Genomic DNA, 20,383 nt, shown 5'->3' on the forward strand with positions numbered 1-20,383 from the left:
CCATCTTCCTGTAACACAGAGGGAACACACACTGAACATACAGATATGCTATGTTCAGTGTGACCAGGGTGATGTAATGTAAATGTAGGGAAGCTAGTTTGGCAGACAGAGCACCACAGGGGTGTCAATGTTTTCAATCGTCTTCTCTGGGGATGGGGAAGATAGCACCAGCTGGCTTTGAAGAAACCTGAGGATTGGGGAGAGCTGAGTGGACAGGTATACCTGGCTTTTCTGTGTCTGTCTGTTTTTCTGTGGCAGAAGCTTTCCTGCTTCAAGGGGGTGGGAAGGAGTTGGCCGCTTGCCTCTTGGGGATACAGGAGGTTGCTGTGGCACTTTCTCTATGGGAGGGATAATGGTTCAGTGGCAGAAGCCGTGGTAAGCAGAAGGTCGCAGGTTCAATTCCCGGCATCTCCAACTAAAAAGAGTCCAGACAAGTAGGCTTGAAAAACCTTAACTTGAGACCCCGGAGAGCCGCTGCCAGTCTGAGTAGACAATACTGATGTTGATGGACTGAGGGTCTGATTCAGTATAAGGCAGCTTCATATGTTCATATGTTCCATCCTGTTGTGGGGTTCAACCAACTGTGCTTCAACTGAGAACTTGTCTCTCTGTTTACTGGGCTACTGAATCTCTTCAGAAGAACACGATTCCACCTTCTTGGGATGAGGCCTGATCCACCTCATGACAACAGAGGTTGTTACATGGTTCAGCTTAAGCCACTTTCGCTTGGGTTGCAGTGTTAACTGGTTGGTCTACTTGCTGAAGAACACCCCTGCAAGGGAGAACAGCTGCTAGGAAGCACTCAAAGCCATCTCCAATTATAGAGAGGCCTGAATTCATCCATGTGAATACTCTAGGAAAGGGTTGATGGGCCTTTGTCTTCATATAGCAAGGCTGTTATTAGGTAAATCCCACCCCTTTCCTTAGACTGGCCAGTATTTAAGGATAGTGTGGCCACTCAACAGCCACAAGTGAGCTCAGCCCCTGAAGGAGCTTCTGAGCTTTCAGATTCCAGGCCCCAGAAGGCCTCTCTCGCTCTCCCCTCACTCAGTGGGAATTCTACCAAACCAAGAGATGATTAGAAGTGCAGAGGAAAGGTCCCATGGGTATTCCTTGCCCATTCCCTTGACATAACTGTAAAGGACATCCCCTTCATGCCAGTTCATTTGGGAAGAATACCCCAAAATCCCATATGGGGATGCTGTAACGGCTGACAACTGAGAAATCAGGATCTGGCTCCTTCCAGAGTCTTTTTGAAGGCCTCTCAGCCTCCTCCTTGACCTAGGGCTACGACACCCTTTCTGGCTTGGGTGATGGCCACAACACTGGGCTCAGCTGCCCTGGTTCAGTGGGGTGGCTTGTATTGCTCTACTTGGCCATGCTTTCATGGCCACTCCAACTTCATCACTTTCATGGCCACTCCAACTTCAAACCTTTACCTTTAGCACTTACGAAAGATCCTTACCCAGAAAAGCCACACTTCCATAGTTCTCCAGCATGACTTCCCTGTAGAGGGCTTTTTGGCCTGGATCCAGCAGGCTCCACTCAGCCTTGGTGAAATACACAGCCACCTCCTCAAAGGAAAATGGAGACTGAAAGAAGAAACAGATTCCCTCATCAGAAATCATGCCGGGCGGAGACTTGACACTCTCGACAGGGGTAGTTTGTGAGGGTGCAGGATGCAGAGCTCAGTAGGGGTAAAGGCAGGGCTCTTCAGAGCCTCTCTTCCTCAGACAGCAGGAGCGAAAGCTTCCCTGAGAAAGGAGGGAGGGCCCTGACTATCCCTCGTTCACCCCCCTACCTGGATCAGAGGTCGAGGTTGAGATGTTTCCATTTCTCTGCAAAGAAAATGGCTTGATAACGTCTCTTCACTGGCTGCAAGGGAGACAAAATGGGAAAGAAGAATTTTAGCCTCAAACGAATCTATATACTTCATACTTTCCCTTAAAGTATAAAGTATACTTAAAGTGGAGTGGCCATCATGAGATCCTATCACACTGTATCCCAAATCTCCATTCTACGTAGTCTGCAGAAGTTTTCTCCTTTTCTCCTGTCCTGAAACTTCTGCCCAGCAACTTCATCACATGCCCCAATCCCCTCTGGGCAGGAGGCCCCCTTACCACTTGACAGGAGATCTTGGGCACGCTCCTGGGCCTGCGCCCTCTGACCTTCCTCTGACGGAGCTCCTTCTGCCTCAGAGAACTCTGCTTCCACCTTCATGGCTCCTCCCCACATCTGGAACAACAGCAAGGGAGAGGGGCAAGAGAAGGAACAGAACAGGCTGAAGAGATGGATCTGGACCTACTCCCAGACTCCACCACCAGAGCTGCTATAGCTCCTTTCAAGCTATGGAGCCTGTTGAGCAAAAAATTCTACTTTGTGAGCTGCTGGCATTAAAGTTGTGAGCTACTGCATAAATTAGTTTGCTCTGGAGCCATTTTTCCTGAGCGAAGACAAAAATGTGTGAGCTGGAGGCTAAGAAACTGTGAGCTAGCTCACACTAACTCAGCTTAGAGGGAACTTTGGGACACCACATTACTGGCAGAAAGTAGTGCTAAAGGAAGATGACAGCTGAACATCAGGATGATAAAAATAATGACTAGTGGAGAATTACAGAAACTGAAGATTGATGATGAAGAAACTGGAATTGTTCAAGATTGTTCTGTTCCTTGGCTCCAACATAAATGCTATGAAACTTGAAATATGCTGCATCTCAGCCAACTAAAAAGAAAAACAAAATGTTGCTTCTTACCTTCATGCTTCAAGGGAAATGAATGGGGCATTGAAAAGGAATCTCAGTTAATTTCACCATAATTAGAAAAGATTATCTTATCCTCTATTTAAACATATATTGCTTTAACCCTTGTTGCCCCTTAATTGGGATCCATACAGCTGTTGACCCTGTACACTTGGCTTGTTCCTGTTTTGTCTCAAAATGTCTTCATGATGTTATATTCTAATTTGCTTTTCAGTCCTGTTTGTATGAAGAGCCCCATGGCACAGAGTGTTAAAGCTGCAGTACTGCAGTCTGAACTCTCTGCTCACGACCTGAGTTTGATCCCCGGTGGAAGCTGGTTTTTCAGGTAGCCGGCTCGAGGTTGACTCAGCCTTCCATCCTTCCGAGGTCGGTAAAATGAGTACCCAGCTTGCTGGGGGGAAAGCGTAGATGACTGGGGCAAACCACCCCATAAAAAGTCTGCTGTGAAAGCAACGTCACCCCAGAGTTGGAAATGACTGGTGCTTGCACAGGGGATCTTTCCTTTCCATGTTTCTATGTTTTAATGGTTTTCTTCCATCACATTTTATCTTAAGAACTGTGCTTGTACAGGAAAGGTCATACCTTGAGTAAAATTTGGTTGGTCTTAAAGGTGCCACTGGATTCTAACTTTATCTACAAAAAGGGGAGACTGCAAACAAGAAGCCAGGAAACTGAGACTGGAAGGGGCAGCCATGAAGGAGCTAGAAAAGATTCTTAAGGGCAACACTGAATCACTGGTGACCAAGGTCAAGTTAATTTGTGCCTTAGTATTCCCCATTTCTATATGTGGGTGAGAGAAAGCTGGACAAGGAAAAAGCTGGGAGGAAGAAAACTTGATTCTTTGTGGTGTTGGAGGAGAGTTTAGCGTTTTTACAGCTACTCAGCTCTCCAGGTACTCAACTGAGGCTACTGCATTTTGGTGATATTATGAGAAGACAGGAGTCACTAGGAAAGACAATCATGCTAAGAAAAGGGGAAGGCGGCAGGAAAAGAGGAAGACCAAACACAGGATGGATGGACTCAGTCAAGGAATCTACAGTCTACAAGACTTGAGCAAGGCTGTTAATGAGATGATGTTCACATGGTTGCCATACAGAAGCAACCTGATGGCAGTTAACATACACACAACAATAGCTGGCAGGAAGTCTTAGGATAAGGTCACTGGCTTGAGCGGAGCGACTGAAAGCCCCTCACCTGCTGTGCCTGCCTCTTCTCCTCTTCCTGACTCAGGAGGAAACCTTCGGCCAGGGCCACTGCCTGGGAACTGCTCTCTGGCCCGCATCCTCTCACCCAGCCCTGCACTTCCTGCGGCAGGATGGCCAGGAAGTGCTCCAAGATCACCAGATCCACCATCTCCTTCTTGGTGCACCTCTCTGGCTCCAGCCAGTCCTTACAAAGTCCGTGGAGCTGGCTGCAAACCTCTCGGGGCCCATCAGTCACCTGGTAACAGAACTGCTGGAAGCATCGGCTGCTTCCATCTGGGGTCACAGGGTTCTGAACCAATATCTCTGGCATAGCTCTTTCCCAGAATTCAGCACCACTCCCTACTTGGAGGGGATGGGGACATTCCTTTGATATCTTGCCAATTCCAGGGCCTTCGGGGTCCTTCTCTTCCATCTCCTTCCCTTTTTCTCTTGGGCTGCTGCCTCTGACTCTGGAAAGATACTTTTATTCCCCTGGGTGTGAAAAGGGAGAGGACAGCAATAAAAAACACAGGAAGAAAAGAAATGGGTTCCACCACTGACCCTGGTAAAGAATCACCTAAGAATTACCTCAGTGGATCAGAAGGAACATCCCCGTCGTTTCCTGTTGAAGAGGAATGTCACTGTGGTACTTTACATATCAAGCTTTTAAAAATATGCCTGTTTGGTCTTTCAGGCAACAAAAATACCAGTACTTTTTTAAAAATCTGTTGCGGCCATTGTGAGATTGGTTTCTGATTTCTGAGGATCAGTCTGTCTAGTGGATACATCTCCAGTTAAACTGGAGCCTTGGACAAAGAGGTTGTCAAGGTCTTAACTATTAAGAGTCCACCACCCCTTAACTACTAGATCAAGCTGGAGTCCCTGAGGTCAGGAAGGCACCCACCCACATGCTTTCCCCCAAACTAAGAAAAAATTATTCAAGAGGGCTTCTCTACCCAAGCAACAGGGTAGCATTGTACAAAAGGCTTCACAAAGTTACTTGGATGAATTACTGGGGACTGGAAACTATATCCCTGCGTATAGTTTGCTATAATTTGTATCTTGCTATGTAATTTTGCATTATTTATTGGGTCATGTTAACAGTTATGTATTTATTTTATTTAACATCCTGCCCCCCCACCCCCCACCGAAGGCAGGCTCAGGACGGCTCACAGATTAAGGGTCAGGCAATCAGATTAGTGTGACCAAACAAGATAAAAACAACAGTAGGAACATAAAAACATAAGAACGGTTATTAAAAAATCAGCAAGCGCTAGTACAGTAGTTTCAGACAACAATTAAAATTCTAATGGTGGTAAATAGCTAGATGGTCGATGTTAGATGTTTGAAGAGGTCCCAGGATCGCCATAGCATGATGAGACAGATCTGTTGGTCGTATTTATGGGCCTGTCCCGTTGCTGCAGGTGTTACCGTTATGAAAATGCATGGCGGAAGAGTGCCGTTTCGCAGGCCCTGCGGGACTGTGAGAGAAGAAGAAGATATTGGATTTATATCCCGCCCTCCACTCCGAAGAGTCTCAGAGCGGCTCACAATCTCCTTTACCTTCCTCCCCCACAACAGACACCCTGTGAGGTGGGTGGGGCTGAGAGGGCTCTCACAGCAGCTGCCCTTTCAAGGACAACCTCTGCCAGAGCTATGGCTGACCCAAGGCCGTGCCAGCAGGTGCAAGTGGAGGAGTGGGGAATCAAACCCGGTTCTCCCAGATAAGAGTCTGCACACTTAACCACTACACCAAACTGGCTCTCACAGGGCCCTGTCCTCCTCCGGCAACTCATTCCACCAGCTAGGGGCAGCAACGGAAAAAGCCCTGGTTCTATTTGATTTGAACATATGAACATATGAAGCTGCCTTATACTGAATCAGACCCTCGGTCCATCAAAGTCAGTATTGTCTTCTCAGACTGGCAGCGGCTCTCTAGCGTCTCAAGCGGAGGTTTTTCACACCTATTTGCCTGGACCCTTTTTTGGAGATGCCAGGGATTGAACCTGGGACCTTCTGCTTCCCAAGCAGATGCTCTACCACTGAGCCACCGTCCCTTCCCTAAGCCTAACTTCTCTGATGCTGGGAACTGTCAACAGGTTTTGAGATCTGGACCAAAGTGCTCACTGGGGCATAGGAATGGAAAGGCGGTTCCTAAGGTATGCAGGACCCTGGACGTATAGGGCTTTAAAGGTTATGCTTTCTTTCTATATTGATTTCTACAACCCAAATTTTATTTCGTAGTTTATTGAAAGTACCATCCTATTGATTGCATTGAGTCCCTTTAAATGGCAGATTCTAATTAACGTAGATTCAGGTGGACAGCTATGTTGGTCTGAAGCAGGAGAACAAAGTTTTGAGTCCAGTGACACCTTTAAGACCAAAAAAGTTTTATTCAAGGTATAAGCTTTCATGTGCAAGCACAGCTACCCACCTGCATTTTTCTTCATGGAGTGCACCACATTAAGGTATAAGGAATGGGACTCCATCAACCTTACGAGAAACTTGCACAGGTACGGACCGATATTTCCTTTCTTACAAAATGCAAAAACCTGGACTAGTCTGAAGAAGCGCGCTTGCACACAAAAACTTATACCTTGAATAAAACTTAGTTGTCTTAAAGGTAGCGCTTGACTTAAGCTATGTTTTATAATTAAAGCAAATAAATAAAACATGCCCTCATCTTGAAACAGCCCCATCATGGGGGTGGGGAGCGCTGGCCCAAAGGTGTGGTATTTCCAGCAGCCAATCAGCATGAAGGATTGCTCCCACTGCGATCACCTCTGGGATACTATAAAGGTAGGTAAAGGTATCACCCTGTGCAAGCACCAGTCATTTTCAACTCTGGGGTGACGTCACATCACAATGTTTTCATGACAGACCTAAAAAGAGCCCCGTGGCGCAGAGTGTTAAAGCTGCAGTACTGCAGTCCTAAGCTCTGCTCATGACCTGAGTTCGATCCCCGGCAGAAGCTGGGTTTTCAGGTAGCCAGCTCCAGGTTGACTCAGCCTTCCATCCTTCCGAGGTCGGTAAAATGAGTACCCTAGCTTGCTGGTGGGGGAAAGCGTAGATGACTGGGGAAGGCAATGGCAAACCACCCTGTAAAAAGTCTGCCGTGAAAATGTGAAAGCACACAGGGGACCTTTCCTTGACATGGCCTTCCTCAGCCATCTACACTTCCCTCCCCCAGCAAGCTGGGGTACTCATTTTACCGACCTCGGAAGGATGGAAGGCTGAGTCAACCTTGAGCTGGCTACCTGAGCCCAGCTTCCGCCAGGAGCCTAAGCAGAGAGCTCGGACTGCAGTACTGCAGCTTTACCGCTCTGCACCACGGGTCTGCTCTGGGATACTATGGTGGCTCTTTATTCCACCAAATGTACATCCTGCTCCCTCTCCTCGCAAGGGCACTCGAGGTGACTTCCACAGCTCAGTGCACCTGATAAAACAGTGCAAAAGATACAAGAAACTTTTAAAAATAGGGAACTATTAAGCCATCTATCTCGGATAAACCCCACCCACCCTCCTGCAGGGCAGGCCTGGGGGCACCCCCCATCCTTCCCCTTCCCCCGTTGCCTGGCGGATCCCAATCCCCCAGAGGCCACCCGAGGAAGAGCCTCCTTGCAAGCCCTGCAAACCACCACCCCCTTCCCAAGGCAGCCCCCGGGGCTGACAAAGGGACCCCCCCGACAGAGCAGAATATCCAGTCTGCAAAGGATCTAAACGACCCCCCCCCTCCCCCCAAGACGTGGCAAGATTCGAATTTGTGTCTTTGGAGACCGAAACGACTCACTGGGGAGGGAATCTTCCTGGCCTTTTGCAATTCTGAAGCCTCCCTCCCTCCTCTTTCTCCTTCTGTCCCCTCCCTTTGTCTGCCTCTCTAGCCGACGGCTCGGCTCTTTTAACCCTTTCACGGTTTGTTGTTCAGTCGCACAGTCGAGTCCAACTCTTGGAGACCCCATGGACCAAGTCACGCCAGGCCCTCCTGTCTTCCACCATCTTCCGAAGTCTCACCATCCTCAAATTCGTGTCTGTTACATCAGTAACACTGTCCAGCCATCTCATCTTTCGCCGTCCCCTTCTTCTTTTGTTGCCTTCTGTCTTCCCCAGCATCAGGGTCTTCCCCGGTGAGTGCTCCCTTCTCATTTGGTGGCCAAAGGATTTGAGCTTCAGCTTCAGCATCTGACCTTCCGGGGAACAGTCTGGGTAGATTTCCCTTAGGACTGACTGATTTGATCTTCTTGCAGTCCAAGGGACTCTCAAGAGTCTTCTCCAGCAACACAGCTCGAAAGCATCTATTCTTCTGCGCTCAGCCTTCCTTATGGTCCAGCTCTCACAACCATGCATTACTACTGGGAATACCATTGCCTTGACTATACTTACTTTCGTTGGCAGGGTGATGTCTTTACTTTTTATTATACTGCCCAGGTTCGCCGTAGCGGTCCTCCCAAGGAGCAAACATCTTTTGATTTCATGGCTACAGTCACCATCTGCAGTGATCTTGGATCCCAGAAATATGAAATCTGTCACTACTTCCATGTCTTCCCCTTCTATTTGCCAAGGTGTGATGGGGCCGGATGCCATAATCTTATTTTTTTTTGATGTTGAGTTTCAAGCCTACTTTTGTGCTCTCCTCTTTCACCCTCAACAAGAGGTTCTTTAGGTCCTCATTTTCTGCCATTCAAGGTTGCAGACCACCAAAAAAAGCTCCCTGCCCTCCCGGTAAAGCCCCCCCCCCCAGACTGGGCTTCAGCCGGGCTACGGTCAGTGCTGCCCTCTAATGCAGCTCAATGGGGCTGCTCGAGAGTCACTCCCCTGCACAGGGCTGTGCTTGGGGTGGACCCCAGGCTACAAGAGCACCATTAGCTTGTAACTAACACAAGCACCTTCGCAGGCAGCTAACCCACTGGAGCTTGAGGTCTCCAGTGTATTTGTTAAGCTCCTGCGTATTTGTGCTTGTAGGTTACAATGGTTGAGTGTGTAAGAAGCTACAGGGCTAAATAGGGTTGCCAATCCCCAGGTGGGCTTATACAAAAAACCGCAAATAACTGTGGGAAATAACGAATAAGTCCTGAAAATTACTTCAAAAATATAAATGATTATTCTGCAAACACTTCGAAAATACATATCATTCCATATTATCAATAATTCATAAATACAAGGTACAACATGCAAGAAATAAAGTTCCAAAACTACTTTAGTTCATTGGGTCAATTTCTGGCTTAAAGCGCTTTGGAGACCATTCACGGGAAGAATAAAGTGCAGTGCCGACCATATTTTGAATGCAGACGATTTTGATTTTCCAAGAATATTTCTTCTGTTTCCAAGGTGTTATCTTAAAACTTTCATCTTTTATAGAAGCTTTATATGCAGTGGGTCACCATCAGCCTCTGACAGTACTGCCTGTAGTACTGTTTCAAATTCCTTTGTCTAAGAGACATACCCCACTTATCAGCACACAACAAAACACGTTCATGTAGCACTAGCTCTGGAGACTGGCTCATGAGAACATGAATAAAGGGGGAGGCAAACTCAGTTGCATCCATAACAAGCCCAACAAAACACACACACTCTTTCCGTAGCAAGGCAAAAAACTCATACCTTGACTAAAACGTTGCTGGCCTTACAGATGCTTTCTTTGTATCTCTCCAGTGGGATCAAGGGAACTGGGCAAAGGAAGCTCGCTCTCTTTCCCTCCTTCCCCAGAAGATGAGGAGGGGGAGGAGCCTCAGTCACTAGCAGGAAGACAGGCTTGGCTCAGAAGCTCTGCAGTGTGATTGAGCCTGGCAAACTTAATCACACAGCAGAGCTACAGAGCTAAGGTCCTCCACTGGCTGAGGCTCCTCCTCCCTTTGGGAGGGGGAGGAAGGAAAGAGCGAGGAGAGGCTGCTTTGCTTGGTTTCCTCAATAGGAAAGCATGCAAACTGTTGAGAAGAGGAATATCAAGCCAGCATTAGAGTGTGTGTCCAGACCAAGTTTACCCAGCACATTTCCTTTGATTGATTGGGGATTTTGAACTTAAGACTTCCCAGATAGTAGGCTGGTACTGATCACTATACATGGCTGTCACTCTGTTCCTGATTGCTTCATAAGAGATGCAGTTATTTTTCTAGGGAAGACTACAGTTTTGTAAATAAACACATAGCCCTCAGTCTGTGCCATGTTGCCTTCACATGTTTTTGACCAGCACATGAATCAGCTTATGTACAAAAGTTCGCAATACCCAGCCATTTCATGTTTTCCTCTGGGTCATAGGATCAAAGCATTGACCATGAGATTTCTGTAATGAATGTCAATAAATCAAAAGTAGGTTTGCAACTTACAGATATCACAGAAAGACCATAGTACCATAGAATTTTTTTTTAATTCCTAGAGTTTCCTGCAAATTCCTAGAGTGCCCCTGCATGACATGCCACTTCAGGGTGTGAAAAAAAGTTCCCCGCCAGCAACCGGGGGGGGGGGGAGGGGAGACTTGGCAACCCTATCGCAAAGGAGGAAAGCTCAGCCAATGAAGGCCAGGGACGCTTGGCTTTATTCTCTCCCACACAAAGCAGGAACAAGGAAGAGGGAGCTGGGCAAAACGGAGTTGTGATGCAGTGGCAGCAGCAGCCCCAGAAAAGGAAGCAAGAGAACCAGCTGCTTGCGAGGATCTGAGACCTGCAGGGGCTGGGTTAATATAGGGTACAGATAATCATTATACTCATCATTTTTAAAGGACATCTTATGTTTCTACTTAAAACAGCTGTCCCATGGAACAAAGTTTTTGACATGTTATGATGATTTCACCCAACCTCAGGATTTCATCTTCTTTGCTGAGCAGCCCCCTTTCTTTCTTCTTTTTCTGTCTGAACCATGCAGCTGTGAGTTTGATAACGCAGGAGGAAGATGATAAAAACATAACCTGTTTTATTTCACTTTTAAGGGCACTGGTCAGGTAGGATTCAGGTTTAGGACTTATCAGGTGAACAGGAATGGGGTAACCTTATAGAAATATAAACACCAGACAGTTTGTCACAAATAAGTAACCGTTCCTGCTATTCAAACAAGTCTTTACAAGCTGAGATTTCTTGGCACTCTCTGCTTACATAAACAAGCACAAGCTTCTTGGTCTCAAAGACACTTGTTGGTGAAGGAAGGAACATTCCCACAAGTTCCAGTGTCCTTTCTTATTCACTTGAGTACTGTGTGTTGAGTACTGTCATGTCGCTTCTGATTTATAGCGACTCTCTGAAATGACATTCTCCAAAACATCCTATATTTAGCTACCTCTCTGAATATTCTGCATGCCGCCAGTAGGGACAGTCATCTGAGGTCGGCATGACTTTCAGATGCATACACAGACTCACATGCACACACATAAAAATACAATACCGCCACCCCCAATAAAATTGTTAATCCTCTACCAATTTTTACTCCACCATCTGAAACTGATCCAGATATCCTTACAATACATTCTGCATACAGATTGAAGAGATAGGGAGATAAAATGCATTGGTGACACCTTTGCCAGTTGGAAACCATTCTGCTGGAAATCCATGGGCTGGGATGAGAAATATACCGGTTAGGGTGAGGGAAGGTGTTGTTCTTATTTTCAAGGTATCTCTTCCTTGCTTTTCGTCAGGTATCGTTTAACTCATCTATGTTTTTGTCCTCAGAACAACTATGTTAGGCTGAGAGAGCAACTGATCCAAAGTCACCCAACAACTTCTATGGCAGAGATGGACTTACGAACCTGGGTCTCCTAGTTATTAGTTTCCATGCTTAAACCTCCGCACCATGGGGTGCAAATGTGTCTTTGTGGAATGTCAGATCTAGTGATGTAAAATTTCTGGAAATTTTGAAGCTCAGAAAAAAACCCGTCCCCCCCCCTTTTTTTTTCCCGGAAAAAAATAGGAAAAAATGCTACATTAGCACTTCTTTTTTCTTTCTTTTCCAGAATGAAGTCATTCTGTTACTTTAGAAACATAAAATATGACTATGGACAATTTTACTTGGCATTATCACAACTAGCATATTACAAATGTAGTACATCCAAACAATTATTACAAACAGAATTTACTTTTTAAATAACATTTATTTGTAATTGTAACAAATGGAGCAACAATCTCCTGAAACGTTTGCTAGTTTATGTGGAACAGACAAATAAACCTCCACAAAATAATTTTTAAAAATCCAGAAGTAACAATTATTCATATTTCCTCTCCACAGTATTAAATAAAAATAAAAAACTCATTCTCATAAAAAGAACTGAAGAGGGGGGAAGTGTATAGAAGAGAGTATAGGATTAAGTTTCAATGTATGGGCATGACCTAGGATTTACTTGTCCTCAGTGCACAGAAATTAGAATAATCTGATACCATACATATTTTTTAGAAACGATTTGGAAAATATTTGAACACCTTGCCTTAAAATATTTTATTCTTCATGTTAAAATAAAACGTTCCATAATCAATTTTTTTTCTTTTCTTTTTTTCAGTTTTTCCAGTTCTTTGCTTTTCCCACTGAATTTTTCCGTTTTTTTCCCGAGCCTTCACATCTCTAGACTGATCTCTAAGTGAGAATTAACTGCAAGAAAAGGAGGTGGAGCAGACTTGAAATTGGAGGAGAGTGGATTAGTGTGCATGAATCACACCAAGGTGGTGGAAGAAAAGGGAAAATTTAGGAGGTTGGGTCATTGACAAGCGGCTGATGAATCTGTGGAGGGTTGATGATTTTTTGTGGGTGATTGAGCTACTGTTAAGGGCAGTGTCTCCAGTCCCTTGAAGAGTTTATATTCTATGTGTACGATTTTGGGTGATCCTCTCCAAATGGGGAAGAAACCCTGCTTCACAAGCAAAAATGCATCCATGGTTGCGGAGAAAAAATGCTGCTGATCCAGTGTAGTGAAGAAATGTATTTTCAGAGTGCGAAGAGGACTACTTAGGCCGACAAGTGGAGGAAGAGAGATGGACAGGAGAAATTTCTCTAAGGTGGGAGGCATTCTGAAGCTGGATTACAAATTGTGAGTCAGTACACTTGGGAAAATGGGACATTCACACTGCTCCTCACCTACCAATTAAAAGATCCTACAAATTGCAGGTACATGGGGAAGCAGTGTGATGCTGTATGGAAGTATAAGTTTCCTGAAGTTGGCATTAGGAAATTTTATTAGTTTTTTGGGTCCAAATTACCCCCATGTTAAGACTTTTGCTTCTAAAATTGTATATATGTTTGGAACAATGTACCTTTGTGAACAGCTCTATTCTGGAATAACTCTCCATAAATCGAGAGTACATTCTCAATTTACAGATACACACCTAACCAGCACAGTCAAAATTGCTACAGCACAGTCATTGATTCCAGATTTTGATGTAGTAATTCAGAGAAAGAGATGTCACTTACCCAAAACTGCTAAATAAAGGAAATACTGTAAGGCTGCTCATTCTTTAGGTACTTTTGTATATTGAGTAAAAAATAATATTGTCAATTGGGTTTGCTCATGTTCTTTCTAAAGTTTATATCTCTGGTACCTGGTATTGTACTATATGGCACACTGGTCCGGTCCAACAAAGTAACGTTTCTGTCAGATCATTGTCACAAATGAGTTCAACACCCCTAGGCTATGAAGTTACATGTTTTTTTCTTGTGTGGGTTCTTAGATGTTGTGGAAGATAACTACACTTACTTAATCTCATTCTACTCCAAAATTTTCGGCCCTCTGGATGATGTTGAAGAGTGCTGCTGTGACTGAATCTCTTCCCACAATCTGAGCATTCAAAAGGCTTCTCTTGTGTGTGCATTCTTTGATGCTGTTGAAGATTTCCACTCCAACTGAATCTCTTTCCACACTCTGAGCATTCAAAAGGCTTCTCCCCTGTGTGGGTTCTAAGATGTTTTTTGAAGACTGCTACTGTCACTGGATCCCTTGCCATATCCTGAACATTCAAAAAGATTCTCCTCTCTGTGGATTCCTTGATGCTCCTGAAGATGGCCACTCTGACTGAATCTGTTCCCTCGTTCCGAGCATTCATAACGCTTCTCCCCTGTGTGGGTTTTTAGATGTTTCTGAAGACCACCACTCCGACTGAATCTCTTCTGACACTCTGGGCATTCAAAAGGCTTCTCCCCTGTGTGGGTTCTTAGATGACTTTGAAGATTGCCACTCCAACTGAATCTCTTTCCACACTCTGAGCATTCAAAAGGCTTCTCCCCTGTGTGGGTTCTAAGATGTTTTTTGAAGACTGCTACTGTCACTGGATCCCTTGCCATATCCTGAACATTCAAAAAGATTCTCCTCTCTGTGGATTCCTTGATGCTCCTGAAGATGGCCACTCTGACTGAATCTGTTCCCTCGTTCCGAGCATTCATAACGCTTCTCCCCTGTGTGGGTTTTTAGATGTTTCTGAAGACCACCACTCCGACTGAATCTCTTCTGACACTCTGGGCATTCAAAAGGCTTCTCCCCTGTGTGGGTTCTTAGATGACTTTGAAGATTGCCACTCTGACTGAATCTCTTCCCACACTCTGAGCATTCAAAAGGCTTCTCTCCTGTGTGGGTTTTTTGATGCTGTTGAAGATAACCACTGCAGCTGAATCTCTTCCCACATTCTGAGCATTCATAAGGCTTCTCCCCTGTGTGGGTTCTTAGATGGTTTTGAAGAGTGTTACTGTGACTGAATCTGTTTCCACAGTCTGAGCATTCAAAAGGCTTCTCCCCTGTGTGGGTTCTTAGATGTCTTTGAAGATTGCTACTGTGACTGAATCTGTTTCCACACTCTGAGCATTCAAAAGGCTTCTCCCCTGTGTGGGTTTTTTGATGCTGTTGAAGATCCCTACTCTGACTGAATCTCTTCCCACACTGTGAGCATTCAAAAGGTTTTTCCCCTGTGTGGGTTCTTAGATGACTTTGAAGATGGCAATTGTAGCTGAATCTCTTCCCACACTCTGGGCATTCAAAAGGCTTCTCCCCTTTGTGTGTTCTCTGATGCTGTTGAAGATTGCCACTGTGACTGAATCTCTTCCCACACTCTGAGCATTCAAAAGGCTTCTCCCCTGTGTGGGTTCTTACATGTTTTTCAAGACTGCTACTGTAACTGAATCCCTTTCCACACTCTGAGCATTCAAAAGGTTTCCGTACTGTGTGGGTTCTTAGATGTTTTATAAGACTGCTACTATCACTGAAACTCTTCCCACACTCTGAGCATTCAAAAGGCTTCTCCCCTGTGTGGGTTCCTAAATGAGTTTGAAGATCATCAGTCCGACTGAATCTCTTCCCACATTCAGCACATTCAAAAGGCTTCTCCCTTGTGTGGGTTCTTTGATGCTGCTGAAGATAGCCACTGTAGCTGAATCTCTTCCCACACTCTGAGCATTCATAAGGCTTCTCCTCTTTGTGGGTCCTTAGATGTTTTAGAAGGGTGCTACTGTGGCAGAATCTCTTCCCACACTCTGAGCATTCAAAAGGCTTCTCCCCTGCGTGGATTCTTAGATGACTTTGTAGACTGCTACTGTGAGTGAATCTATTTCCACACTCGGAGCATGTAAAAGGTTTCTCACCTTTGTGGGTTCTTAGATGTTTTTGAAGGGCGCCACTGTGACTGAATCTCTTCCCACACTCTGAGCATTCAAAAGGCTTCTCTCCTGTGTGGGTTCTTCGATGCTGTTGAAGAGAACCATTTTGACTGAATCTCTTTCCACACTCTGAGCATTCAAAGGGCTTCTCCCCTGTGTGGGTTCTTAGATGTTTTTGAAGACTACTACTTTCACTGAATCTCTTCCCACACTCTGAGCATTCAAAAGGCTTCTTCCCTTTGTGGGTTCGTAGACAACTTTGAAGATTGCTACTGTGACTGAATCTCTTCCCACACTCTGAGCATTCAGAAGGCTTCTCTCCAGTGTGGATTCTTCCATGCTGTTGAAGACTGCTAGTGTGACTGAATCTCCTTCCACACTGTGAGCAGTGAAAAGACTTCACCCCTGCGAGGGTTCGTAGATGACTTTGAAGTTCGCCACTCCAACTGAATCTCTTTCCACACTCTGAGCACTCAAAAGGCTTCTCCCCTGTGTGGATGGTTTTATGCTGTTGAAGAGTGCTACTGTGACAGAATTCCTTCCAAGACTCTGAGCGTTCAAAAGGCTTCTCCCCTGTGTGGGTTCTTTGATGCTGTTTAAGAAGGAAACAATGGGTGAATTTCTTTCCACACTCTGAACACTCAAAAGGTTTCTCTGCTGTGTGGATCCTTTGGTGCACAAGGAGTTGTGATTTGTATCTGAAATACTTTCCACACTGAAAACGTTTACATGCTTTCATTGTACTGTAATTTGAAAAATGTATACTATATTTGGTTTCATCTGAGAAGTTCATTCCACACTCCAAGCGCTTGTATGTTTCTTCCAGCAAGTGAATTGCTTCTTGGCGATAACCCTCTTGGCAAGGAATGGATTTATCCCTCTTCTGCACCATGCGCCTGACTTTCTGCCTCTGAGGCCTACTTGGAATCCTGATGTTTCTTCTCACATCTTCATTTTTTACTTCGTCTGGTGGTAAATGATGTAGTTCCTCATCCTCCTCATTCCTCTGATCATCTCCTGTTGGAATAAGAGAGATATCTTCTGTTAGAATCCACACAAGGAGGTCTGCTATGCTCCTAAATTTAAGTGCAGTAAGCTTCCTGCATCAGAGCCTCTTGATTGGGGCTCTTACAATTTTTATGGCTTCCTATCAGTGTTCCCTCTAAACTGAGTTAGCGTGAGCTAGCTCACAGATTTTTAGCCTTCAGCTCACACATTTTTGCCTTAGCTCAGGAAGGATGACCCCAGAGCACACTAATTTATGCAATAGCTCACAACTTTAGTGCCAGTAGCTCACAACTTTAATGCCACCTCAAAAGTAGAATTTTTGCTCACAAGGCTCTGCAGCTTAGAGGGAACATTGCTCCCCATGCTTGTGTGACTTCTTTGATGTGAAGTAAGGGCTGCTTTATGTTTGAAGCTCTTTTTGTACTCCAAGCAATTAATACAATTGGTCTCCTAAGGGCATTAGCATCTGCAATATGACATTCATTCTCTGACTGAAGGTCTTTGCAAAGGCCATACTTTCATTTCCCTTTTCCCTGTGGTGGTTTCTCTGGTTCACACAGAGGTCTCTGTTCCTTCTTCTGTTTACTGACCTTTCTTCATGGACTGGGGATTCAGGGAGGAATAGGCTTATCCTTCCTATTACCTGTGTGGCTTTCCTCCTGCCTCTGTGCTCCATCTTGATAGTTTTCTTTGGTATTTCCATCCTTGACTATTCCCAAAGATTCCTGGAATTCCCCAGCTGCCTCCTCGACATCAGCTGCCAAAATTAAGAGATTTTCAATCAACACCCATGCAAGAAGCCAAGCCACCAGTCAGGCACTCCTCTCTCTTGGGTCTGTATTTCTTTTATAAGAACTTCTTTCCTACCAAACTGAGCTGCTGGCCGCACCTTATCCCTGCCTGGACTTCCCACAGAGCTGTTTTGATAGTCTGCCCTTCCTTCCTCTCCCTAAACTTATTTTAAGGCAGAAGGTGGCAAAGAATGATTCCAGTGTGCTCCCATTTGACTTCCCATGCAGCTCTTTTGATTCTCTGCTCTTGACAATTAAATACAAGAAATTATCATGACATCCAGTCCTGCAACTGCACTGAGAGGTTCCTTCCAGTTATGAAGAGAGCCAGGAGGAGCTGGTTTCCAGCCTCCCCCAAATATACCTTTTCTGTGGATCTACCCAGGATCTAACCACGTGAACCCCATAGTACAGAGGGAGACCCCTATGCTTTTTGGAAGAGGTGCCATTGTTTAGGGGGGGCGGGTAACGGCCGATGAGAAAACCAGCCACCTTTCTCAAGCTCAGAAGCATTTTCTTGATATTTCTGAGCCATTATTTACATCTTAGATGGGCCAATTGTCTAATGTGCAGCAATTTCTTCATCATCCAGGGATATCTGCCTTTCCAACAAGCACCAAGTCAGCCTCTCATATGAACATATGAAGCTGCCTTTTACTGAATCAGACCCTTGGTCCATCAAAGTCAGTATTGTCTTCTCAGACTGGCAGCGGTTCTCCAGGGTCTCATGCTGAGGTTTTTCACACCTATTTGCCTGGACCCTTTTTTGGAGATGCCAGGGATTGAACCTGGGACCTTCTGCTTACCAAGCAGATGCTCTACCACTGAGCCACCATCTCTCTCTGGAAGGGAGTGTATCTTATTGTCATGAAGAGATAGCCAGAAGACTGGCTTAGGAGGCCTCAAGGTCATTAATTTGTTGCAGTAGAGTAAGAGCCTCTGGAAGCCCATCCCAGAGGAACACACAGTGCCAAAAAGTCCTGATAAGGCCTCAGAATAGTCTGTCTTGTTCCACCTTCCTGTAACACAGAGGGAACACGCACTGGACATACAGATATGCAATACGCTGGCTTTGAAGAAACCTGAGGATTGGGGAGAGCTGAGTGGACAGGTATACCTGGCTTTTCTGTGGCAGACACTTCCCTGCCTCACTTCTTTGTGAAGGAGTTGGTGAAGGAGGATCCCTGCATAATTAATGAATACCCCTATAATAATGAATGAAAGCATGTTTTTGCCTTTAAAAAGAGGGTGTTGGATACAATGTTTGTTTGAAGCAACTATCCGAGGTCAGATTGTCTCAGTGGGTGCAAATTCAAGGTTGTAAATTAGATTAGAGACAGTGACCTCATAGAGGCCTCTGGATGTGTATTAGATAACAAAAGGGCCTCTGCCTCTTTGAGAAGCTTCTTGCAAGAGCTGATAACGCATGGAGACAGAAGGTAGAAGGAGAGCAAGGGGGGTGGGGGATGTTGAGTTAGATAAGCTTGGGGGCCTGCCTGCTTGTTTTGGGTGTGAATAAAATGGGCTGGATGTAAAATGATCTTAACTATGTCATTTTAGAGGCTTATGGCTGGCTACTTGATATCAAAGTAAATTCGGTTTCATACCAGCAATTTGTGCGGACCTCGTTATTTCTCTGCTTCATTGGTCACTTGCCTCTTGGGGATACCGGAGCTCACTGCAGTACTTTCTCTATCCTGTTGTGGGGCTCAACCAACTGTGCTTCAACTGAGAACTTGTCTCTCTTTTATTGGGCTATGGAAACTCTTCAAAAGAACACGATTCCACCCTCTTGGGATGAGGACTGATCCACCTCATGATAACAGAGGTTGTTGTATGGTTCAGCTTAAGCCACTTTCGCTTGGGTTGCAGTGTTAATTGGTGGGTCTACTTGCTGCAGAACACCCTTGCAAGGTACAACAGCTCCTAGGAAGCACTCAGAGCCATCTCCAACTATAGGGAGGCCTGAATTCACCCATGTGAAGACTCTAGGAAAGGGCTGATGGGCCTTTGGCCTCATCTAGCAGGGCTGGTCTTATCTAACCCCCTCTTCCCTGGAATATCCAGTATTTAAGGCTAGTGTGGCCACTCAACAGCCACAAGTGAGCTCAGCCCCAGAAGGAGCTTCTGAGCCTCCAGATTCCAGGCCCCCAAAGGCCCCTCCTCTCCCCTCACTCAGCAGGCTTGGGAATTCTACCAAAACAAGCGCTGCTTAGAAGTGAAGAGGAAAGGTTCCAAGGATATTCCCTTGACATAATTGTGAAGGATACCCACTTGCTGCCAGTTCATTTGGGAAGGATACCCCAAAATCCCATCTGGGGAAGGGGATGCTGTAATGGCTGACGATTGAGAAATCAGGATCTGGCTCCTTCCAGAATCTTTCTGAAGGCCTCTCAGCCCCTTTTCGCCTCGGGCCACGACACTCTTTCTGGCTTGGGTGATGGCCACAACACTGGCCTCAGCTGCCCTGGATCTGTGGGGTGTCATGGTGAACATCACTTTCATGGCCACCCCAACTTCACACCTTCAGCACATATGAAAGATCCTTACCCAGAAAAGCCACGCTCCCATAGTTCTCCAGCATGACTTCCCTGTAGAGGGCTTTCTGGCCTGGATCCAGCAGGTCCCACTCCACCACGGTGAAATACACGGCCACCTCCTCAAAGGAAAATGGAGACTGAAAGAAAAAGCAGATTCCCCCATCACTGATCATCACTTGACACTCTCGACAGGGGGAGTTTTTAAGGGTGCAGGATGCAGAGCCCAGTATGGGTGAAGGCAGGGCTCTTCAGAGCCTCTCTTCCTCAGACAGCAGGAGCGAAAGCTTCCCTGAGGAAGAACCGAAGGCTCTGACTATCCCGTTCATCCCCCCCTACCTGGGCCAAAGGTCGAGGTGTTTCCATTTCTCTGCAAAGAAAATGGCTCGATAACGTCTCTTCGCTGGCTGCAAGGGAGACAAAACGGGAAGGAAGACTTTTAGCCTCAAACCAAAATATATATATATACTTTCCCTTATAGTGGGGTGGCCATCATGACATCCTATCTCACTGTATCCCAAATCTCCATTCTATGTAGTCTGCAGAAGTTTTCCCCTT

At 45.6% G+C, this 20,383-nt stretch overlaps 1 protein-coding gene across 1 annotated transcript; it reads right to left on the minus strand.

Annotated features, from left to right (window-relative positions):
- Positions 1 to 1,806: 1,806 nt before the first annotated feature.
- On the minus strand, positions 1,807 to 19,775 carry LOC132567245 (zinc finger protein 345-like). The gene is made up of 6 exons (XM_060232932.1): positions 19,559 to 19,775; positions 17,141 to 17,254; positions 16,015 to 16,506; positions 14,167 to 15,726; positions 7,323 to 7,378; positions 1,807 to 1,875 (listed from the first exon to the last, which is right to left on the minus strand). The coding sequence occupies exons 1-6, from the start codon at positions 19,773 to 19,775 to the stop codon at positions 1,807 to 1,809; spliced, it is 2,508 nt and encodes an 835-aa protein (XP_060088915.1).
- Positions 19,776 to 20,383: the final 608 nt, after the last annotated feature.

Source organism: Heteronotia binoei, chromosome 2 (genome assembly GCF_032191835.1).
Source record: "Heteronotia binoei isolate CCM8104 ecotype False Entrance Well chromosome 2, APGP_CSIRO_Hbin_v1, whole genome shotgun sequence".
NCBI lineage: Eukaryota > Metazoa > Chordata > Lepidosauria > Squamata > Gekkonidae > Heteronotia > Heteronotia binoei.

Coding starts and splice junctions, on each gene's coding strand:
- LOC132567245 (XM_060232932.1), bottom strand. CDS start 19,775: ATGACACCCCACAGATCCAGGGCAGCTGAGGCCAGTGTTGTGGCCATC. Junction 17,255..19,558: donor AATGAACTGGCAGCAAGTGG/GTATCCTTCACA, acceptor TAATTTTGGCAG/CTGATGTCGAGGAGGCAGCT. Junction 1,876..7,322: donor GCGAGGAGAGGGAGCAGGAT/GTACATTTGGTG, acceptor TCTCCCTTGCAG/CCAGTGAAGAGACGTTATCA.